This window comes from Branchiostoma floridae, chromosome 8 (genome assembly GCF_000003815.2).
Source record: "Branchiostoma floridae strain S238N-H82 chromosome 8, Bfl_VNyyK, whole genome shotgun sequence".
NCBI lineage: Eukaryota > Metazoa > Chordata > Leptocardii > Amphioxiformes > Branchiostomatidae > Branchiostoma > Branchiostoma floridae.
The window spans coordinates 15,637,608-15,662,197 of NC_049986.1; the positions used below are offsets into that span (position 1 = coordinate 15,637,608).

General features: G+C 41.4%; 2 protein-coding genes across 3 annotated transcripts in view; both read left to right on the forward strand.

The window, feature by feature from the left end:
- The first annotated feature begins 1,897 nt into the window (after positions 1-1,897).
- LOC118421819 (dopamine beta-hydroxylase-like) lies at positions 1,898-13,666 on the forward strand. The gene is made up of 14 exons (XM_035829320.1): positions 1,898-2,259; positions 2,843-2,989; positions 3,867-4,046; positions 4,406-4,489; positions 5,026-5,202; positions 5,784-5,886; positions 6,484-6,650; positions 8,154-8,377; positions 10,164-10,187; positions 10,546-10,552; positions 10,807-10,866; positions 12,044-12,171; positions 12,707-12,854; positions 13,377-13,666. Exons 1-14 carry the CDS (start codon positions 1,996-1,998, stop codon positions 13,446-13,448), a joined length of 1,785 nt encoding a protein of 594 aa, XP_035685213.1. The 5' UTR covers positions 1,898-1,995; the 3' UTR covers positions 13,449-13,666.
- Positions 13,667-15,293: 1,627 nt separating this feature from the next.
- Positions 15,294-24,590, forward strand: part of LOC118420807 (peptidase inhibitor 16-like) — a 45,213-nt gene continuing 35,916 nt past the window's right edge. The window contains exon 1 of one of the 2 annotated variants that reach the window (XM_035827816.1): positions 15,294-15,654. The gene's annotated coding sequence lies outside the window, so the exon portion shown is untranslated. Of the gene's footprint in view, positions 15,655-23,591; positions 23,742-24,590 lie in introns of those variants that run through there. The other variant, XM_035827815.1, reaches the window with a different exon arrangement.

Below are 24,590 nucleotides of genomic sequence, written 5' to 3' on the forward strand. Positions count from 1 at the left end.
ATCAAGTCGACGGGCAATGGTTTTAAACTGCAACATTTTGAACATATTGCACTTTGAAACCACCGTCCGTCGACTTCATATCCCTAAATACACCGTTTTTTTTAGAAACGACGGATATAGGTTACCTCGCCGATAAAGGTCAATAGCGTTACATAGAGCGGCAGGTGCCCTTGCTGTTTCAGTAGCAGGGTACATTTTTACAGCAATGCATGGAGCAGTTGCTAGCCATTCCTTCTTAGCGTATGCCAGGTATACCCGTTCACGTTCCTCCCGAAAGACCGATGCAATCCCAACAGAGATGCCCAACCCAGGATTGAACCGGGGTCTCCCAGATAAGCCTACGTCACATTTCCAAACCGGGGCCGACAGCTTTCGGGAACGAAAAGAATGATATAAAAGACACCAAACTACACAAGACCTTACGAGACTAGTCGTGGGCATTAGTTGTGTATATTTTTACGTATACATTTCCATTTTTCGTTTCCAAAAACGGGCCTCGGTTTGGAAATGTGACGTTAGCCTTACCAACTAATTGGACCCAGTCGCTCAATGTGAGGCTGCTAACAGTTCCGGCCGATCCCTCGATCTCGTGCAGTCCAGACAGTACTTGGATGGGAGACCACCAAGGAAGACTGGGTGTTGTAGCCGGATCATACCAAAGACTCTTAAAAATGGTACATACTTTTTTCTCTGCAAAGAGGAGGAGCATGGAAGCTTAACAATCTTCACTAGCCCCCTGCTGTAGTGACTTATATATGTGTGACCCCAGGGATTAAAAACAGAGATGGGTGCCGGACCTACGCATCACAATGTGATGCATGGCGACTTAAGCTTTAGCTACCAGTTAGGCTATAGGGACATTTCTAGACATCGATTTTGACAAATCGAAATAAAATGTACAGAAAGATTTTTACGACGCCGATTTGTCCCGACATGCAATTTGATGGTAATCGCAGGTGATGAGCAAATTAAAATGGCAGCTTAGCCGCTGGATGAAACACCCTGGCGTTTATCCGTCTTTCAGTTGCCGAAAGCTGTATCTAATATTAACAATCACGCAGACGATTTGGAAATAATCCTATTATCTGTGACGCTTAGCTCCGTAATTGTTAAGGATAACCCGCCATTAGGTTGCTTATTAGTGGAAGAGATCACTGTTGATACGCAAAGAGAAACGCCATTATGTCGTGACCGTTTTGCGATAAAGACGCAAAACATGTCGATGACAAAGGGCGATTTAATGGTCAGGCCAAAACAACGCAATGCTTCGAATCGGCTGCAAAATATTTAGGCAAACGTGGTATAAAATATGAAATGGTAGGCACACAATATACTTTAGATCATCAGGAATGATCTCTGGGGAAAAAATAAATATTTCATTTTATCATTCTGAAAGATAACGCTCAATCAGGACTGATTTCTATGCATTTCCGTATGATAATTTAGGCGATATGATGGTGCCAAATTAATCTACAATGTAAAGATTCACGCGTCAATTTCAATCAACTTTAGTGTAATTATGTCTGAACCATATAGAGATTTACACAAACTAAACAGTGTTTAAACTTGTGGAACCATCTTCCCTAGTTAAAAACGTCATTTTATGCAACTGTTAACAGAAAGTTATATGGGACCACTTTGACCATTAAACCCACATTTTCAGACGTCATCTGGCTACCAACGATATAAGACAGGCTTTTGGGGGCATTTTGTGGCTTGTGATCTTTCTTACGCCTCGTCACTATTTATTGTAAAATGGACGATTATGTGTATTAGTAGGTTTACCTTGTTACCGAATCATCACGTCATCATTAGTTAAATGGACGACGATTACCAACCTCTTTAAAGTTGCTACCAGTTGCATCCAGTTGCTTCTAGTTTTCTAGTCATACCCAGTGGCAGGGGCGTATAGTTATACCAGATATACTCAATTGTTCACTTTCCCCCCCGAATATAAAACGCTGAACCTTGCCGTATTCTGTCAAACAGAGCACCATGTCACTGGCAATCCCTCTCTGCTTTGTCCCTTTTATCGTACTTTGTACATGTCATAACCTAACCGTGTACAACACATCTCTGGACGACAGCGGCAAAATGGAGCTCTTGTGGCAGGTAGACTACGAAGCATCCACGGTGATATTTCAGCTCCGTGCGGATACAGACGCGAACGGCTTCGCGTTCGGCATGTCCGATGACGGGACGTTAAGGAAGGCCGATCTGGTGGTGTTCTGGACCGAGGGAAACTCTGTCAATGTTGCGGTTTGTACGCACTTTTCTTCCTTATGAGAATAGTCTGTAGAACACGTTTTCTGAGTTGGTCTTTTCTGTACGATTTGCAGTGTAGTCATGATGAATTAATTAATAGGTTAAATGTCGATACGGCTATAGCCTTTTGATTAACAAATCAGCTTAACTGTGCAAGACATATCCCCGATTGTCCTGAGAATGGCACCAATTTTCTGTCGTAGACCTGTTGTATGGCATCTACGTATGACATGGGTCTAAACAACAGCTGCAGTCTGGTACAACTAAGCAAAAGTGTTTTTACTTGAGTGTGAAGTTGAGGGGCACATTGTGACACCAAGCATAATTTGTGTGTGTTACTTTGCTTATCAAATGCAGTGGAAGACGAACGTATTTTCTTCTCTAGTTGTTCATTTAATGATGACATAACATGCCAATTGTTTACATAAGCGTCAAAAGTAACCACAGATCTTAGTATTCTACCTTATTAGTATCCCAGTACATGTACGATTTGTTATATCATTGTACTTCTTATCATCATTCCACAATTCCGATCGCAAACAAATCATAATCAGTTTTCTTCATCCGGTCTTCACAGGACTCTTGGACAGATGATCATGGTTATTTTCACGTTGATAAGAGTCAGGACTATCATCTGATTGACTACACAGCCAACGCAGGGAAAACCAGCGTAACATTCAGTCGTCGATTCGACACCTGCGACCAACAAGACTACCGCATCGACGTAAGTTTCCAAATCATCAAGTTCATCCCAAAACACTTCGTATGTTAAGACATCTCTTCTTTTGATTCGTAAACTTGTCGTTTCCTTGGTACTACCGAGTTGTAAGTATACGCAAGGAAAATGGACAAAAACTGTAAAGATTTTTGATTCGGAAACTTGCCCTTTTCTTGGTACTGTCGAGTTGTAAGTATATGGAAGGAAAATGGACAAAAACTGTAAAGATTCAGGGTAACGCAGCGGATTTAGAGGTTTCCCTTTCTTGTGCTTCCTGTAGAAATTGGCCCTTTCCTTGGTGCTGAACGTACACTGATACAGATTTGCCCCTGACCGTAATTCCTCAACTTGTTGGGACTATATACATGATGGTGTAATTTCTAAAACATTGTAGCAAAATGCATAGAATGTGCACGGGGTAATGTGGAAAATTTATAGGATTCCTCTTTTTTCAAATTTGCATTTCGGATACATGTAGTCAACTCTCGCTGTTTGCGAATACATGTGTTTTTGTTGTTGTCTATTTTGCTATTTTGAACAGATGAGGACAATGTGGCACTGCACTCAAGTTTTGCAACTTATATGAACAGTGCCACATACACGGTACAGAAAGAAGGTAAAGGTAGACTTTTCTTTTACCTCCCCGAAGCCAGGTACCCATTTTTACACCTGGGTGAAGTGAGGAAGGTCGTGTAAAATGCCTTTCCCAAGGGCACAACGTCGGCGGCACGGCGGGGATCGAACTCAGGACCTATAGATTCCGAGCCGAACGCTCTATACCATACGCCACGCCCGACGTCACTAGGCATACATGTGGTTACGACATTGTCCTTTTGTTGTCACGTTTATCCATACCTGTGGGTTTCGTACACTTTGCTTCCAGTCAGGAACAACCAACTTGCTGTACGTCTTACCCGAACACGACATCTCTGCTGTATCTGATCTGAATAATGACGACGCGCGCATGCGTTTCGGAACCAAACGACAGCAGTTGTTGAAGACCGACACGGACACCCCTCCGCTTCCACCGGATGTGAGGTCATTCGACATCCGGGTGAATCAGGTACCATCAACGACTTTGACCTAGGAAACTGAGTTGTTGTAATTGTTGCTGTTATTTGGTGTCAATGGGCTTTGTTGAAAGTATACATAATGGTATTACTTTCGCAAAAACATATGTACCGTTTGGTTGTGTGTGCGTCTGTGGAAAATTGTTGGGATATTCAGTAGGTGGTTTAAATTTGTGGTCGGGAATAAAAAAAGGTCAAGTTAGATAATGGACCTTTTTGTGGCTTGATACTGTATAGGAGCTTCTGGTTTTGAGTATCTGCTGTTCTGGACATAAATGTGGTCCCGATTGTTTGTCTTTTTGTAGCTGTAGTAGATTATCTGATCGTTTTGTGTGTTTATACTCCTCCTAAGGCAAAGATCCCACCAGAAGAGACAACTTATTGGTGCAGAACTCAGCCACTCCCGACACTCCCTGCGAAGGTTCACGTTCTTCAGGTAAAATTTCAACGTTTTGGTTTAAAAGCTGGTAAATCCAGTTGTTCTTTCTTTCACTGATCATTTCCAAATCTTATTCAGTTTATCTTATTCAGTTACCTGAGAGACTCTTTTTGTTGCGTTTCACCTTATCTTCAATCAAATATTATGATCCATTATGAAACCGAATTGCCGAGATATCATATGATGTGATCACGTGAAGCATACAAAACGGCCTAGCACAGAATTCCTAGCAATTTAATCCCGCTTTGACTTGTTACAAGACCATGTACCAAATATCATCGCAATACATTAAGCCATTTTAAGATTGTTCTAACTACAAATATTTGGGAACACAGACAGATGATAGACAGACAGGCACATTGACACACGCACTCACACGCAAAAGCACAAACACACGCGCACACGCACGCACAAGCACAAGCACACACACATATACGCACACACATACACATACACGCGCGCTCACACACGTTCAAAACGATACCTTATTGTTTTTCATTGAGGTAACAAGCTATACCATTTAAATGTTACAGTACGAGCCCATCATTGCCCCTGGGAACGAGGCTGTGGTACATCACATGACCGTGTTCCTGTGTGGGAACGACGTGAGTAGTACAGCCGGGTACGACGGTCCGTGTGAGGGGGAGGAGGATCGGCGGGAACTCAAGACCTGCAAACACGTGATCGCTGCATGGGCCATGGGTGCACAGGTGAGTAGTAAACACGTCATCACTACTCTCCAAGTAGAGCTTAACCACTGTTGGAGAGTACGCCATCACTGCATAGACACTGAACGCTGAGGGCACAGCTATCGTTTTCACCATCCTTAGCACGTGATCATATCGTGCATATCAATATTCGCAAACAACTTAAAGATATTTGCATCAACGCCATTGTTGTCTCTTGTTGCAATTCATCAAGTGCAGACTAAGCCGTAGTTTCTAAACAGCACAGTACAGTGAACACCGTAGGGGCTTTTTCTCTGGATAGTTTTGAACGCTTGCAGATAGATGTGCAAAAGTTAGGTGTGACGTACCGTTCAGTGTGATATAACCAGTTGCTGCCGCGCCGCGTGCCTCCGAAGCTGGTGTGTTACACCGAAGGGTGGTTATACCGGCTATGTAGATACAGAAGCTGGTGTGTTACACCGAAGGGCGGTTATACCGGCTATATACATACAGATACAGAAGCTGGTGTGTTACACCGAAGGGCGACTATACCGGCTATATAGATACAGATACAGAACACGCGTAAAACATCCCCTTTACTTTGTCCTTGTTACCTGTACCAGGCATTTGCCTACCCAGAGGAGGCTGGAATCCCTCTAGGCGGTCCGAGTGCTTCTACGTTTGCCATGATAGAAATCCACTACAACAACCCAGGGCGACGAAAGGGTAAGACTAATTAATGAAAATCCCTTGTGTTTTAACGGATGGTTAGGATCGATCTAGTAGCTAGTGGGTTTTGACAGCCTTCCGTGATGTTCGTTCGACAGATATTTTACCTTGGACCATTTCTGCAAATTTAGTACAATACACAACCGACAAATCAGAAATTAATTTTTTTTTGTGGTACGGCAACACTAGTTGACCAAACGTGCAGCCCAGAAATTTTCAGAATGCCACGAATGACTATATCTAAATAAAAATGCTTGACGCAAAAAACAACTGCAGTCACGTGCAACTACCCCATTATTGCTGCTTAACTGCTATCTATTTAGTTCCTTCTCAAAACAACTGGGTTGTCCCCTAAAAGATAATTCACAAGAGGACAATGCATGTTACCCTTTATTGTGACGGAGACAAAAGTGGTCGACATTCAGTAGAAGAAGTAAAATCCGATCATGTCAAAAAAAATTAAAATCGCTATCCGTAACTGAAAGCTTTTTCCGAAGTCAAAATCAATAAAATTCAAATATATTTTACCGGATGGTTAGGATCGATCTATTAGCTCGTGGGTTTTGACAGTCTTCCTTGATGTTCGTTCGACAGATATTGTGGACAGCTCGGGCGTCAGATTCCACTACACGCCAACGCTACGACGTCATGACGCAGGAATCATGGAGCTGGGCTTACGTTACCTGCCGTCCATGGCGATACCACCACGTCAGGATAGTTACGTCATCACGGGGTTCTGTCCCGCACAGTGTACGGTCAAGGTCAGGAACACCAACCGTCGAATTACCGTGAAAGTTCATCTGTTTATCTGAGTTAGAAAATACATTATTAAAAGACAAACTAGTTACTCAACTAAGAAATTTCAATTGATAAGAGATTTGACTCACTGGAAGCTGAATTGCTCAATCTCTCAGCTGTCTCACCCAATCGCTGTGGACACATAACTTTCTTCATGTGTGACGTCAGCAATGGGTCAAAAGTTACCGTCCCCGTCCCAACTGAGATTAAGTTGTTGTGCCCTCCTTCACTCCGGTAACAAAGTAATCTAACATTTTAGTTTAAAAAAACTTTCTTTTATGTAAATATTCTACAGTTTAAGGTATTATGTTTGATGGCTCTAACATCAGCATTGCTGTCTGGGATGCCCTCTGTATTGCCTTGCTGCAATTTCAATAAAACAAAAAGTGCTTGAGGTGTGTCTTTGTCCAAACACGGGACCAAACACGGCTTTAGGTCCCGTCCGATAACCGAAAACAAAAACTGTTAAAGGTAGAACTACGTTAAAGGTAGTTACGTTAAAGGTAGTTACGTGCTCTGCATGCCGGTTAATTTCTGCCAGGCTAATATAACTTTACTCCTCTCACAAAGTAAGCCGGGCCCTGCTCCGGTGAGTCCAATATCTTAGTTGAAGAAGAGTTAGTCTCTTAATTATCCACTGTCGTGCCGTATTTCCTTTAAGGATTGTTACGTGCTCTTTATCCCGGTTGTCGGGTTGACTACTGCCAAGCTAATATAACCTTACTTTTCTCACAACAAAGTTCTGCTCCGGTGAGCCCAATATTTCAGTTGAAGAAGAGTTCGTCTCTTAATTATCCACTGTCCTTTAAGGATTGTTACGTGCTCTTCATCCCGGTTGACTACCGCCAGGCTGATGTACCGCGAAGGTCACACCGACCAATAATAACGTCTTGTTTTTCATCACACTGCGCTACGTGTCCTCAATCCTGATTATATTGCTCTCCGAGCAAAGGATAGACAGTAAAATATATTAAATCCGTCCTGCAACGGAGTCATATTTTCTCACCCATTTACTCACGCATTCATTTGCTAATCTACTCATTCATTTATTCAGTAATTTATCCATTCACCCATTTCACTAATACTCCGATAACTAATAGAATATTCTTCAAACAGTGACACTTTTGCAAGGCAGAAACACATACCTCCAAATTTTCCATGTCTAGCAACATATTTTTTCACGGAGTGATCTAGCTTCGTTCCCTCAAAATGTGCTGTGAAGACATCAAACATTTTGAGGTATGAGTTTATGCCTGTCAAAAGTGTCACTGTTTGAAAAATATTCTATCAACTGTATTCATGCATGATCTATAACATCTTCGACTAATACGCCGAGTTCTAACTTCTATATGTTGGCTATATTTCTTACCACACCTAAGAACCTCACATTGTGCACATTGAGGTTGAGCACATTGGCTCAGAGAGTTTGTCAGTAATATAGTTCTTTTGGTTGTTTTTTCTCACAGGGCCTCCCCGCAGGTGGCATTCAGGTGTTCGCTTCGCAGCTACACACGCACCTGGCAGGAACAGCTGTGTGGACGAAGCACGTGAGAAGCGGAGTGGAACTTCCCGAGCTGAACAGGGATAACCACTACAGCACGATGTTTGAGGTGAAGCGTCTGTTCAGAGAGAACGAGGGAGAGAGGGGGGAGAGAAAGAAGGGAGAGAAAGGCAAAGAGAAGGACAGGGGGTAGGAGGAGGGAAAGGGGGGCTGGGGAGGGATAGAAGGAGGGGAGAGGGGTGAGAGGGTAGAGGGAGAAAGAGGGTGAGAGAGAGAAAGAGAGAGAGAGAGATGGGTGGGAGAAAGGGAGAGAGCGGAAGGTAGGAGAGATAGAGAGGGGAGGGAGAGGGATAGAAAAAGGGGAGGGGAAGAGGGGGGATGGGACAGAAATAGGGAAAGAGGAAAGGGAGTGGGATAGAAAAAAGAAGAAGACAGAGACATGTAGAGAGGGATAAAGGGATACAGATAGAGAGAAAAGAGTGAGATGTACTATTTCTGAAAGTTGCAGTGTACAATCTATATAGCTATGTCATTTTTTTCTACTCTTATTTCTCCATTCTCGTGGACTATCAGGTTTTATCAGCATCATACAGTTTAAATAATTTTCGCGTCGCTTCCCCGGCCCACTTGTATGGACAGTAGCTTACTCAAAGTCATTAGCCTTTTCCCTCACGGGGTGAGAGAACGCACGTGTTCTGAATCTCCCTGAGCAGAACAGATTTACCAATCGATCAAACAATACTGGGTGTAAGACGAAAGGGCGGTTGTTGATGGAATTGGCGTACGCACCAAATTGTCTTTGCTGCATCAGAGCTCAGAGCTTTAATACCGTGAACTCATATTGTGGAAGCCAGTGTACGGGTTTACACATGCTGAGCGACCTCGACTATTAAACCTAGCCTGGATACCATACCCCAGCCCGATCCCAAAAATATCTATCGTGCACGAAAGATACTTGAGATCGGGCTGGGGTTTGGTAACCAGGCTACGACTAACCGTTACATAGACGAGCTTGCTAGTGATGTGGGGTTGCGGGTCGAGGACTGAAAGAACGCTTTAGGGGACAGAACAGTCTGGAGAGAAAGATTGGACCTGGTCCGGGCAATCCTCCCGTGATGATAAAGATGATGATGCATCGGTATTGTGCAATGGTCAAGTCGGTCGCAAGAAGGCGCATGGAACATTTGATAAGACAATTTTAGCCAACGTTGTTTTTACACCCAAACGATACCTTGTTTGCTCACCATGACGATACTGGGTGTAAAACGAATATGCGGTTGTTGATGGAATTGGCGTACGTGTGAACGAAATTTCCCTGGGAACCAGACAGGAACGGGTAGCTAGCGAGTTTTGTTCGGGGAGCCAAGGCAGTCAGCCCGCTGATCTCACATTGGCGTTCCGGGGAGTTTAAGCCCGAAGGAGTTAAAGGCAAGTGGACCTTACCGGGCTTAAACTCCCCGGGGCGCTAATAGGGGATCGGCGGGCCTGACTGTCTTGGGCCACCGAATAAACTGTCGTAGCTTCCCGATCCCGGCTGGCCCCCAGGGTAGAACGAAATTGACTTTGCTGCATCAGTATTGTGCAATGGTCAAGGCGGTCGCAAGAAGGCGCATGAAACATTTGATAGGACAATTTTAGCCAACGTTGTTTTTTTTCTATTACTTGAAAGTTCATCTGTGTTGGTAGAAGTCATTATTGAATAGTTGAACTGTAATATCCAACACAAAAATGGGACTCACCCAAATTTTCGACTGAACAGCACCAGTCTTTGTCAAGGAATGAACAATCCACTGCTGTCATGACGTCAGCACCTTCAAACTATGATCCACTGCTTACAGATACGTGTCCTATCTGCATATCGTGGCGTCACGACAGCAGTGGATTGTTCATTCCTTGACAAAGACTGGTGCTGTTCAGTCGAAAATTTGGGTGAGTCCAATTTTTGTGGGTTTTTTTCTTTGTCTACATTTTACAGGAGATACGACCATTACGACGAAGGGTAACCGTAAAACCGGTAAGCAGACAACTTTTTGCGAAAAATTTCTTTACACTCGTAAATAGTTTCATCAGGTTGTTAGACCAATTGAACAAAGTCTTCTTCGTTATACAGTCTTGTTTGATTTTTCATCATCAGTACAAAATGATCAATACAATTTTGTACTGATGAAGGCGACAGATGGTCGTCGAGACCTTCACTGAAGAATTAAAGAAGGCTGTGTAACGAAGAAGACTTTGTTCAATTTTCTTGGCCTTACCATGTTTGCCACCAGTCAGCCAATGCTTTTTAGTCAAATTTGATCTCATCTGAAATATGGTATATTTATTTGCGTACATAGACGCCCTCTGTATACCATTAGAACTCAAGTACTTGCAGTCGCCCTGCGATGCTAGACAAAATTGCATCAATCCTGTACCAGTCCTTTTGCTTATGGCATTTACACTCAGACATTGTTGACTTTGCTGTCTAGTTTTTATCAAGGGTACTCATTGCTTCATTTCCTTTCTTTTTCTTCTCTGCGATCGTAGAAGACAGATACAATTGATCGTAGAAGACAGATACAATTGATCGTAGAAGACAGATACAATTTTTTTCACAAAATGTTCTATAACCTTTTCAGGGTGATGTCCTGATGACCAGCTGTAAATACAACACCGCAGACCGTCGCAGTGTTACTCTGGTAAAAAAAGACTTGATTATTTGTCACATTTATTTATCAGTACTGTTAAGTAATTAATGAGTTAGGACCCCTTTAACCCATTTTTCACTATTAAGAGATCTATTAACACGAGAAAAATTAGTTATCGCGGATTTCGGCTGCAAAACATTACGTAACTAAATAAATGTGATAAATAGACAGTTCTGGTAAAAACTTCATTACACTATTACTGTAAATGCCTTTTGTGGGTTTAATTTCGCTGTAAGGAGAAAATTCAGTGTCCATGGTGGTTTTGAGTTGGCGATAGCGCTAAAGAGTCACATGTTATGTGCAATATGGAAACAGAAACTTTCGCGTCGGCTTTAAAGGGGCATTCCACTCCAGAAGGGGGGCTTGTTTTCCAGTAGATAATGTGGCAATGAATACATAATCAGCCGAATTTTGTGGAATTCACCTTGGGATGAATTACGTGAGGGTACAATAAGGACACTCACTAAACCCATGCAGACCCTACCCATGCATTCCCTATACGCATAGACACTGTGTTTATCGTACATATTTTCGGAATAAATGAGGTACGCTCAGCACACCGAGAAGGCAAATCTGCTCATAAGATAGCAAAGAATACAAGAACAAGACGAGATTTCTTAGCCAACCTGAAATTAGTTTTGTAACCTTGCCTAAAAGTTTTGCATTGTATTCAGCCATAGGATTAATTCAATTAGAGGGTACTTGGGGAGTTTAGTAGAATACTGAATGCTTTTGAGGCATTTGAAGAAACTGAGTACTTTATCGTATAATGTGAAGTAGTATACAGTTATCACTTCCTAAAATTAATATCTATCGGAAAATAACACTCCCGTGTGGAGTGGAATGCCCCTTTAAGAGAAAACCGTGAACACATAAAAGCGCCGTAAAAATTTCAAGAACTATATTATGTTAATGGCCTCTCTCTCTCTCTGGTACCAGGGAATAATCAAGCGCGCACACACACACAGACACACACACACATACATACACAAGTGAAGCAGAACGATGTATTGGCACTCAGTCTCTCCAACCAGACTCACCCGTCGTCCGCATGCGTGGACTGTTCCATTAGCGAGGGACCTAAACTATTCTAAGTAATGTAACATAGTATAACTGTCCAATTTTGCTGACATTACCGGAAATTAACTTTTCTACAACCCCTTCCCAGGGTGGGTACGGTATCCATGACGAGATGTGTCTGAACTACATCCACTACTACCCCGCTTCGCCGCTACAGGCCTGTAAGAGTGTGGTGGCAGCCTCGGCTTTGGACAGGTTCTTCGACGTGGTGTTCAGGTACACAGGAAGCAATATTGTATGCCCTTTCATGGATCTGAATGAGCTTGCGCAGGTCAAAGGTAAAGGCCCCTGACTTGAAAGTAGCTCTTGTCTCGTCCGTCGGTTTGAATTACCATGTCCAGACTTGTTCTGTTTATGTCTCGGGGGCCTTCACCTTTGACCTACGCCTGCGCAGTTGACCCTTGATAGAGCTTATTACATATGCATGGGCCATACAGCACACTAAAACCTGCATGTTCTGTTCCTTTGATATGGAAAAGTGTAGTAAAGTTACGTGTCGATTGTTTATGTGTTTTTTTGTGGTTAATTTCTGTTTGTTTTTTTGTTTGTTCCAATTTAAAACGAGAACAATTGTTGTGGCAAACACTTGTGTGTTAATGTTTATGGATGTTTTTCTTACAACGTTGAGGAAAAGCACACTCGTTAAAGAACATTGGCTCAGAGTTTGTCAGTATAGTTTATTTTGGCTCAATGATCATGATCTTTTAACCTTACTCTATCCATATGTTTTGTGTTGTTTGTATGTCACTAGCTTGTTTGGAACACCAAATGAGCAAAACGTTGCAGACGATTTTTCTCACATGCCATGGAACCCATTGACAACGGCTTATCTGACGTCACTCTACCGACGCGGACCAATAGACGTCATGTGCCAGAAAACTACTGGTGAAATTTTTGAGGTAAAGGCAGAATAAAGTTGCAGATTCTAATATCCTTCGGTGCCATAAAATAGTATCAAAGCTGGCCAAGGAGTATAGCCGGCCAAATAGTGTCAGACGGGCACCTGAGATAGACGGGCTCTGGCAGCATTTACACTCCTAGGCCGGCTTCACTCCTCTGACAGCTTTTGATACTGTCTTATGCTACCATAGGATCTGCTTGGATAGAAGCAGATTCCGCTTCTTACATTATTACACCGGACCCAATTACACTGGGGCCGCGACCTCGCTGCAACCGCCCTCAGTCCTAGCGATTTAACCGAGCACTGCACGGATAATGATCGAATGGAGCACAAGTTACTACAGTGGACAGAATGACTTCATAACGTAGGTGGCCACTACTTGTGCTGGTTTGACGGTATAAAGTACATTGTGAGTAGAACTACTTTCCACACAATGTCAATGTAAGACATTACCAATATGGTTCGTTTGACACATCAACAAAATGACATGTCGGATATTTTCTTCCTTTTTCCTCCACAGGGGAAGTGGACTGACTTAGAACAGCCGCATATTCGGAAACCCCAGAATCCTCAGCGGAAGTGTCAAGCATGATGAGTAGTTCTCACCCGGATTTAGTTGGAACATCAAGAACTGAACAGTGTTAAGCTGTCACATGTTAAATGTGCGGGGCGTATGTTGATGAGAATTTACATGATTTGGAAAATAATCTTAAGACTGTCTGTTTTGAATATTCCGGTGACAATGAACTTGATCAAGACAAAAAGTTTTTCCAGATATCCACCACCCGTGATCTTCTATCGTGTTCGGTAAAAACATAAATATACCGCAATGTATGGTAACGTATATAAGATTGTCTGCATCTGTGTACCATGTATGTATGTTGGATTTAACATAGATGTTGAGACATGGTCTTGGCTAAATAATTTTGGAGAAACACGTGGATATCAAAATACAAATAGTTGAGCATTAGCTTCTGTTTTACCGCATTATTTATGTTGTACCGATGTTTTGCATTATTTATATCTATCGATGTTCCTGTTTGTATTACGCAATGTTTCTGCTAGGAAGCCAATCATAGAACTTTACCTTCGTCTTCGATCCCGACCCCTTCCCACCTAGTTTGGTACTACCAAACATCATACTTGTTCATCCACAGTTTCTTGAGCTATGCTGACCACAAGCAAACACAAACCACACCGAACACAATGTATTCACTCACTCACTCACTCACTCACGGCCCGTAACCACAATGGTCATAGAGACAACAGGGAGATCAAGAAGACTGGCCATAGGTGGTCAGTAGCTCGGTCACTACGCTACACATGTGATAACACATATGCCTAGCAGTCCAGGTCCCAGTTGTAGTCATTTTCTTTTGATCCTTGGCGTCGCCATCATCACAAAAGAAACGTCCGCGTCTCCCCAAAGAAAATCACAGGTTTGCCCCCGACCTGACAACGATTTTTTTTAGTCTCTACGGACTACCAGACCGACGTCGACTTCGCTGGCTGTTATAGGGGAATAATTTGCCAGGGTAGTTTTGCTACCAGAGAAGTTGGCCGGCCGCGCAGCGGGAATATTTTATCTCAAACTGTCCCTTCTATGATCAAGAGAGAAAAGAGCTCTTAATAGAAGACATCCTAATATCTCCACGTTTACAGACAAAAATAAAACTACTCTCATCTTAACGTCGCCAAACCCACACATTGCAGAAAAAGCGGGATCTTTCGTCTTCCACTGTCTCAGAAAAAGAAGTCAAGCCCAATACGTCAAACCAATAAGTTACATCTTTAAGTAAGACTAGAGTAACCACTAACTATACTGTTAACCATTATTTGTCTGTCATTTTTTTGTCACTTGCAATTAGTCCTCGGTCAAGAACTTGCAATAAACTTTTTAGTATAAACCTAAGCGTGGACTCCCCTGGCCAATTTCCCTTTTTTTTTTCCGAATTCTACGATCCCCTCACCCCCGTAGGAAGGCATGGTGGAGGCTAGTTTTGTTGTTCTTCACGGGCGGACTGTGACGATAACGAGCTCTCATCACTCAGCAAGCTCCGCGCGACAAGCCCACATTATCCCACAAAAGCTGTCTTCACTCCTGACCCGAAAAGCATGCGAACCCCTCTCTCACAGGAGTTACAACATTACCGACTTAACGCGAAAACACGCTGGTGACAAAAAGGCTCTTGATATTCTAAAGATACCCGAGAACCGACCTGTTTAGCTGTGTCAACATCACATTGGACCTGGGCTGTATTTTAGGGTAGTGTTAGACCAAGGGCGCTATGTATAAGAAGGCCTCTTATGTGAGAAGCCTTTTGTTGTTACGAGTTGTGTTTCATGATCACGAGGTATGGAAAGCTCCTGATGTAAAAACCATGCCCGGCTTAAGTCGACTTTGACGGCACATAACGGGATTACCTTCTGTTAGCTTAACAGTTCTGCCGGTGACAGGAAGCTGGTATTCTTCCATTTCGCACGGTTCGGAGAAGAACTTTGACCGCGAATCGGCTTAGGTAGATCCATTCACTGTAGCAGCCCCTGTGGTGTAAGAGATAGACTGTAGTTAAGGGTGGAGCCGTCTTAATCCGGTTTACTTTGTCTGTCAATACCGGAAAATTACCGTTAATACCTTACCGAGACTCGTGCGTCACCATTGGAGACTCAGTACGCCTTGAAGACTAGAGGCTGCCAGGCTGTGGCTTCAGGAGGAGTACCTACAATTGCAGTGGTCGTCATTTCTGGATAAACCCCACTTTGACAGAGACTGTTGTGCGTCCACCCAAAAGGGGGAGGTGAGAATTTTTTTCACGTTTAAAGACGACTGAGGTAAAAGGTACCGTGATTCCATTTTTGTGTTTTGACATTAGTGAATGAAAGTGTGGGCAAATTTCGCACGTAGACTCTACGCTATTTACCAACAGTCCCCAAAGAACTGGGCATACATGAAGTCCATACACATGTAGCAAATAACAGATGGATAACATTTGGAAGTAGTATTCTGCATTTTTGTAGTGATACTAGTGCGTGAGCTATATAGGCGTACAAGGGAGAAATTTTTGGAACAGGGACAGGATGGCTTGTATGACCATGAACTCGTGTATGAAGTAACCTAAACAGCATGTTTTCCTTTTTTTCTTGTACGTATATGCCTTTTACTAGCCTTTCAGTACATTGAGACTTAATTCCGAGTTGCTATAATATGAAACTTGTTATAATAGTCATTTTGCATTCAATCATCTAAGCGTTCAATGTTTCTGTCTCAAACTCTAGCATTCGTCATCTATCATATTTTTTTATTTGCGAAAGTCCTATTTCTCCTCACAAAGTTTTAAACCTTTGCCAGTAAAAATGTACTGTCCGTCACTCTATATGAACAAAAAGTACAATTGAAACAAAAAATACAGTACAAAATGTCCAGAAAACGTCCCGAAAAATGAAACCCAAATGTTCTAGAAGCAGTTCAGTGGGGTTTTTTTTATTGCCATGGGGAATAATATACAAATGCAAAAAAAAAAACTGAACAGAAAACAGCCTCCCATAAATCATTGGTTTGTTTGGTTCAGTCAGCTGAATAACGTCGGCGTTTTCTGCCTTCTCTCTACTGTACACCGTCCTAGTGTAGCATCCAAACCCATTACTGCTGTCGGGTCTCTTCGTCCGCTATCGTAAATTTGCGCTCTTAAGAGAGGGCGAAGAGACTCGGCAGCTATAATAATGGGTTTGCATACTGGACTTGATACACCTATAACGTTACAGACAAAAAATACAGTCGCGACAAAACATACAGCACATTTCGAAAACTGTCTATACTCTTGTATCATTAAGCGTAGCAAAGACTTGAGCATGTTTTGGGTTGATATATGGTCAAAGACTCGGCAGCTATATAATAGCTTAGGACGCCAGGCTCACACCATACAATGTACGTACAAAGATTTACCAATGTAGGGCATCTCATTAGGCACAGCTAAGACTTTGACATGTTTCGGGTCACTACATGGTCAAAGACTCGGCAGCAATAATAGGTTTGGACACTAGGCTAACGCCATCCGTACCAAGATCTCCCGACTTTGGCACCTTCTCTCTACCGTACACCGTCCTAACCTAGTATCAAAACCCATTATAGTTGCCTCTTCGTCCTCTATTGCAAATTTACGCACGAGAGAGAGAAGGGACTGGGACTGGAATAAGTCCTTTGGCCATCTCATTAGACTTAGCTTAGACTTCGACATATTTCGGGTCGCTACATGGTCGGAGACTCGGCAGCTATAATAATGATAGGTTTGGACACCAAGCTCACACCATACAATGTACGTACCGAGATCTACCAAGTGTAAGGCATCTCATTATAGTTAAGCATGAGACCAGGACATGTTTCGGGTCAATACATGGTCAGACAGCCTATACTCGGCAGCCTATATCCTATAACGGTTTGGACACTAGGCTAACGCCATCCGTACCGAGATCTACCAAGTGTTGGGCTTCTCATTATAGTCTCTACCAGACGCCCGTCTGGTGGAACAGAAATAGGAGACTTTGGCCAAGTAGGAGTTAATCTTTATCATGCCCGAAGGCTAATTGCAAAGAACGTGAAGCAGTGGTATACATCATTGTATACTCAACATAGAAGGAAAATGATATCTATAATTGGCCTAGGAGTGAAATGACCGGCTGGCGGTGATGAAATAAGTCCTCTGGCCGGCTGATTCCCCTAGCGTACTATCGACTCTATTTGTCCAATTTCTACTGTTAGACCACCGATCCACTTAGCCTGGTAGAGGCTACTCTCGTTAGGCGTAGTTGAGACCAGGGTGTGATGCGGGTCACTACATGGTCAGCATGAGCCCTGCCTGCTCCACTATGTCCAGTAGAATCCCCTCATACTCACGCGCAACAATTCCTCACATACTGCATGCACCACGTCCGGGTACTGAGAGTGCTATGATCATTTTACCAGACGCAGATGAATGCAGAGTGCAGACACTTGAACGTATGTTCATAGAGAAATGCTTTAAAGGAACTCGTCCAATGGTTTTTATGTGATAAAACTATTCATATAGATAAGATTGTAACGGACATATTTTGGAATGCTTTTGCAGATATGGCTTATGTTAATTACAGTGTATGGTTCAAAATGAAATAACAGTGTAGCTACAGTGTAGTCAACTTAGTGCAAGTCACAGCACTAGGGCTTTGAGGGAGATGTAATTAAGAGACGAACACTTTGCCAAAACTGGAACAGACTTTGCTCAAACAACCCAGACTTAGTCAGCCTCTACATGGGATGCACAGTGCAGAAGAAAAGCGGAAAACAACAGAACTTAGTCACCTTACAAATATGACATATGCGGCAGGGGCGACTAGCCGTTTAGCTATTCTATGACCAATGCTGTAGGGCTGATGTGAATCAGGGTTTTACCGTGATCAATACTGACTTCGAGGGCTATATATCTGTATACAGGGCAAACATATTACTTTGGCTTGTAAGAATGTCCCATCGGAAGCCTGATTCGTGAGACATACAATGTACAAGCAATAACTGGTCGACCGGTCACCATGGACAGATTGACCTAGCCTCCACCAGGCCTTCCTACGTATACGGGGATCGTAAAAATCGGAAAATTGGCCAGTCAACTCCTGCTGGTAGCAAAACTCCCCTGGTAGATTATTCTCCCTATAATTGCCAGCGTAGTCAGTCTGTAGTCTCCAGGCAGACGTGTCAGATGGATACAAAAGAGAAGAATTTGGCCAAATAGGGACAAATACGTTACTATGGGTTTTCAGCCAGTCTTTTGCAGATTATTTAGCAAGCGGCCAGTCAGTTTACTCCTAAGCCAATTAACTCCTACTAGACGTTTTACCTTTAATTCCCAACTTGGCCAAATTCCCCCATTACTATTCGGCCATGCGGGAGTCTGGTAGAGACTAGTCAGTCTGGTAGAGATTGACCGATGGATGGGTGGGCGTGGAGCGGCACAGCCGGCTCCTGGTCCCCATCAATCCCTCCCAACACATCATCTCCCCGCTTTGATGTACCCAGCGTGAAGGAGCAAACATGGCGGGGGGACATACTGCTGGCCGTACCACCCACACTATTAAAACAGAGCTGTTGTGGTTAAACTTAAAGTTATAGAATAGAGTGAATAATGTTTAATAAATTAGAATAGAATAGAATAGAATAGAGTATTGTAGAGTAGAGTAGTGTAGAGTAGAGTAGTGTAGAGTAGAGTAGAGTAGAGTAGAGTAGAGTAGAGTAGAGTAGAGTAGAGTAGAGTAGAGTAGAGTAGAGTAGAGTAGAGTAGAGTAGAGTAGAGTAGAGTAGAGTAGAGTAGAGTAGAGTAGAGTAGAGTAGAGCAGAACAGAATAGAACGAAGACCTTTTTATTGCACCTTATTGCCAAGCATGGCCTAAGTACAGCTCACAACAAAACCTGTCCCGAATCCAAGTTGATACGTACAAAACACACAGAAATAAGTAAAACAGACATTTCTTTCGATAGGACTAGGAGGTTTGCTTGCTGTATCAGAAATATCCATACTTACACAGGTGGACACATAGAGGATCATAGAAAGCCTATGAAGCGCAAACTGTTCCATTAACCACCCCTCATCATCACTGGCTATAGAGTGTTTATAAAGTAGGACACAAATGTTGAATAATGTGTGCCCGGACAAAGTCCATTGCAGTTGCTTCTGCAAGCGTACTTGTCTTTCATTTAAGATAACGATTAAAAATGAAAGAGGCTGCTTCAATTCAGTTCAATCAAATTACCAATAGTCTGAACGGACAGTTACCGCACATTGAACATGGTAGCTATTGGGAGGAATTTGTGACCACGTTAACACTATCTTACCTGTTTCATATATATGTTGTAACATAGAGTTGACTCTCATCACACAAATATGGTCAAGATGGCTAGATGTGTAAATGTTAATCTACAATCTGCAAAATCTGTAAAAATATGCAAGTCAGCCTATGGCTGCAATATACGTTTTCTACCAGATCAGATTTATCTACTAAATCATTCACTGACTTCATTCATTCATTCAAATTGAACTTCAGTTCGTTTCCTACCTGGTCTACATAGATGTAAACACCACGAGGGGGTGTATGTTAAATGCTGTTTGCATAAGTAGATACTCTGTACTATCAACAGCTTCAAGTATGTTTCTTTTGAAATACAATGGTATATAACAATATTTTGATGCATTCTATGGGCTTCTTATTTCAATCTTATCTTCTTAGTTGCTTGAACAACGCTAATATCTATCCAGATGATAACGATATGGTGATTTGAAAGAGCTTTATCATATACAAAATCTGCATCAGTATGTTCTATGTAAACCATTTCTTAACTGTTTCGTTCACAAGAATTGGAATAGTTATTCGGAAAAATTACCGAAAGGAACACTAGATACATAGTTGTCAGAGTTTTCTTAACATTTCTTTGGAAAGGTTTCTAGTAAATCTGTAACATTTTGTTTACAATATCTAACACCAAATGTCCGCACCTAATTTTTGCGCCTAATACCTAATTATTGCTAAACCATAAGAGGCTATATCAGTCATAGTAATACTAGTGTGTTCGTTCCTTTATACACTACAATAGCTTGTCTTTACTTTTTACTACAATATGTATTTAGTATGTACTTACTGAGCTGTACAAGTGTACAGATATTTGTTTTTGAAAGCTTTATTTGTTGCCATCTTTATGGGATATATTTTATACATGCTTTGTCGTTTTTCATTAGGCATATCTGCACACAACTATATCCAACTAGCCAATATTTGCAATCACCCTATAAACATACGTACATTGATCCATGAACTTCATGCACATACATTGCTGATAAAAAAGAGATCTTATTGATGAAAACGTTAATTTTCAACCAACAGAAAACGCCGATGATAAAGTATGTTGAAGTGTACATATGGCGCTCAGTATCTGTTGAATCTATGATACTTATGGTTACTTTCGTTGATATCTTCCTGTGCTTGGTGCTACATATACAAAGGTTGTTTTTTTTAAATGTTTGATTAACCAGTAGTATGTTTTCAGAGAATGTTGCATTATTGCCGTCAATGTGCTATATTTTACAATAATGTCGACGAAGCCAAATTTAGCCACACGTCCCTGCAGGTACATTCATTGCATTTCTTTCAGATCAGAACTTGCTCGGGTCTAAATTTTTGTTAAAGGTCAACTTAAAACCGCATTGTAAAAGCTATATTCATAACTAATAGTCATACATTATCCGAGTTTTATCTATTCAATATCAGTTCTTTTTGCGACAAGCATTCGGTCTGAAAAGCGATAAAAAAAGTTAGATGATTTAAGCAATAGAATGCCAGTATTTTTCGTGAATTCGTTCGTCCTTGGCTGATACATTAAAAAGAATCTTGTATGCACTATGATGTACTTTTATTCGTGACATACCCATTGTTGACCTAATTAAACCACTTAGAACATATCATGAAGCCTGTTCGCACCAAGAATGAGATTGCTGACTCCAGCTTTAGGAGCTAAATTTGTAAACATGAAGAAATATTTCATTTGCGTCACCGCCGGGCTGAATATAGAATACTTCATCCTGTCTTGACAACAAGGATTTCTGAAGAAGAAAAACTACCAGAAAAAAATATCGTAAAGATATTTATGATTTCACCTTCTCAAAAAGTGTCTATAAGTTTTATTTCAATGTAGATAGGAAGAAATGATGTTTACTGACTGATCACTAAAACGGTTGATATTCATTACTGCAATACAAATACAGTGTCTCAGCAAAGAACTATAATTGACAAAGCGTTTTGTTTTATGCCTTTTTTATAATGGGGCCTTAACATATAGAAATGTGCCTTTTGTCCACTTCAAACTGGACAGAGGAAAACGACTAACTTTTACCATATGGTATATGGATCATCAGGCTAAAGAAAACACGGATGCACATTTTGAGAACTGTTTTCTCGTCTCCAGCTTTGGATGTTTGGCAGAAATTTTTGACCCTCCTAACCATCCTTAACTTCTCATCTTAAACATGTGTGATGTGCATCATCTTAAGCAGATGTTTTCGAACAAATTCTTTTCTAGATGTTACTGGCTCAGAATGCAACGACAAACATTCCACTTTGCACATCTATGTAACAACTTTCATCACAAAATGCCTATTCGTGTCACTTTATGACCAATATATATCATTCTGCTCTCTATGCAAAATATTGTGAGGTACAAAACCCAAACATCTGTCCTCTATCTATTAGTTTTCAATCGCTTTTGCTTTCTCTTCATCCATTTCTACTGGAACCGGCTATATTGTAATCAATATGATTCAATGGCGATTACAGTATAAATGTTAAATATACAAATATCAAATAATAAAGATATTAATAGGACCAATAAATCTGACTAAAGATAACGTTATGCATGCTGCTACTTTATGAGATTGATCACATGACATCTATTTGCAGTGTAATACAGCACAGGGTGACTTATTGACTTTTTCAAAGTTTATTTTATTTTCATAATTCTAGCTTGATATCAGCAAAAACCATTATGAGTTATGTTATGGTTTCATTGTAACTAATATTGGATATTGGATAAATATTGGATGGACGTGTGTTATTCTACGTCGTTTGTACATTATAAAGTTAAAGAGTCCAGGAAGACTAGTGGTGTTCCCTCTCTGATAATCTGCAATTTGTATTTTTGCATCAACTTTATTTATTCATTCATTTATCTATTTATTGAGATTGCACACAATGCAATACATGGCCAAAACAGACAGCTTAGCTGATATTGGGTGGCAACACATACAAACATTTACAGTTATCATAGAATACACATAATTAACTTTTTTACGAAGATAAACAAGATTCTACATATAGAGGGACCCTTAGCTCTGTACCGCTGTCTGTTCGGCTAATGTTAAGTAGTGCAGGAAGACTAGCGGTGTTGTCTCTCTAATAAATATAGAAAAAGTGGGACACAATCTGTACGCCCCGTGTTGCAATTACGAGTAGCCCTCGGGCAAGAACTTGCAAAATAAATAAACTGATAAAGTTGTATTTTTGCGGTGACTTTATTCCGAAGCTTAGATTATACCTTGAGTTCTGTACCGTTGTCTGCGCTGTCTGTTCGGCTAAGTAGTGCAGGAAGACTAGTGGTGTCCCCTCTCTAATACTCTTCAAAGTTGCATGTTTGCATTAACTTTATTACAAAGATAAACAAGATTCTGCAAACAAAGGGACCCTGAAATTTGTACCGTTGTCTGCGCTGTCTGTTCGCCAATGTTAAATAGTGCAGGAAGACTGTTTGCTGGAGAGACTACTGTCTCTCTAATAAAGTATTTTTGCATTGACATTATTTTGAAGACAAAAAAGATTCCACAAAGAGAGGGATCCTGATGAGATCTGTACTGTTGTCTACGATGCCTGTTCAGCTAATGTTAAGTGGTGCAGGAAGATTAGCGGTGTTGCCTCTACAATAAAGTTGCATTTTTGCGTTAACTTTGTTACGAAGATAAACAACAATATTCTTCATAGGGAGGGACCCCGACTTCTGTACCGTTGTCTGCGCTGTCTGTTCTGCGGAAGGTCGGGACCCTGACCCCGCCACATACCCAGGTCTGCCCGGTCAGCCCATTCCCTGGCGCAGCGGCCGCTTTTGGAACAACAAACACCGCGATGACGTGATAGGTTAAGGGTAAAGAATTACTCCAATTCCGTTAATTAGAAACCTCGTGTATATGCAAGCGAACAAACTTGTAACGTGTCTGGGCTTGCAGTGTAGGAAATGACTTGGTTGGGAAACAAGACACTGTTGCTGTTTGCGTAGAACGTTCTTGACGTAAAAGGTATACACACTGCGCGCGCCAATCACACAGAGGTAGGTGATATCGTAGTACTCTTGTAGTGAAGTTGTGTTTTAAGAAATGCCTGCTTATATACACAGTTCCTACAGAAAGTGTCGATGAGAAGGCAGAGCACTACAGTACTACAAGTTACGCTAGCTGTAACTTCAATAATACTATGATTTCGTAAGCATTGATGTCGGTTGTGAGGAAGTAGTGCTCAACGTGTAGTAGGCTCCTAAATTAGAGTTTTCTTTTACAGAACCAGTTAATCTCACCTGCTAACATTTCAATACCTGTCAGACATCTTCCTCAGAGCTTCTATAGCTAACTGGAGTTCTGGTTCTGACTCGAAACGTCAGTAGGTGAGAATAATTGGTTGTGCAAATGAAAACTCCAATGTCCTATGACCTACCAACTCGATGAAATTATTTTCTGTCGAAGTCTACATGTGGAAATACATGTGCGATTACAATACATTGGCAGGTTCTTAGCATTTATAAAAAGAAACATATATCTATTGTTGATCACCAATTGTAACGTGTTGCTTTCTGTGATAAGACAATTAAGAAATACAAAACTAAACAGCTACATGCAAACTCCATTTTGATTTGATCATTCAAAACAAGTACCAAAAGACATTTATCAGTGAGGAGCTACTAGGCCTACATGATTTTAATCTGATTTCATTTATTCTTTGATTTGTAGTTGCTTTTGACATGCAATGATCTGACCACCATACATATTCGTATGTCTTTGTCAGTTCATGATCATGACTATGATAACAGTAATAAAATGGACGTTTCCTCATAAAAGACGAAAACTGCTATGTATGATATTTTCGTGAAGCATTTGCCTATCAATTCAGTCATTCACCATCAATG

Bases quoted from the DNA above. Each gene is read 5' to 3' on its own strand.
- LOC118421819 (XM_035829320.1), top strand. From the start codon at position 1,996: ATGTCACTGGCAATCCCTCTCTGCTTTGTCCCTTTTATCGTACTTTGT. The intron at 5,887-6,483 runs GTAAGACTAATT...TTCGTTCGACAG, and splicing joins CAACCCAGGGCGACGAAAGG to ATATTGTGGACAGCTCGGGC. The intron at 8,378-10,163 runs GTAGGAGGAGGG...TACATTTTACAG, and splicing joins GGCAAAGAGAAGGACAGGGG to GAGATACGACCATTACGACG.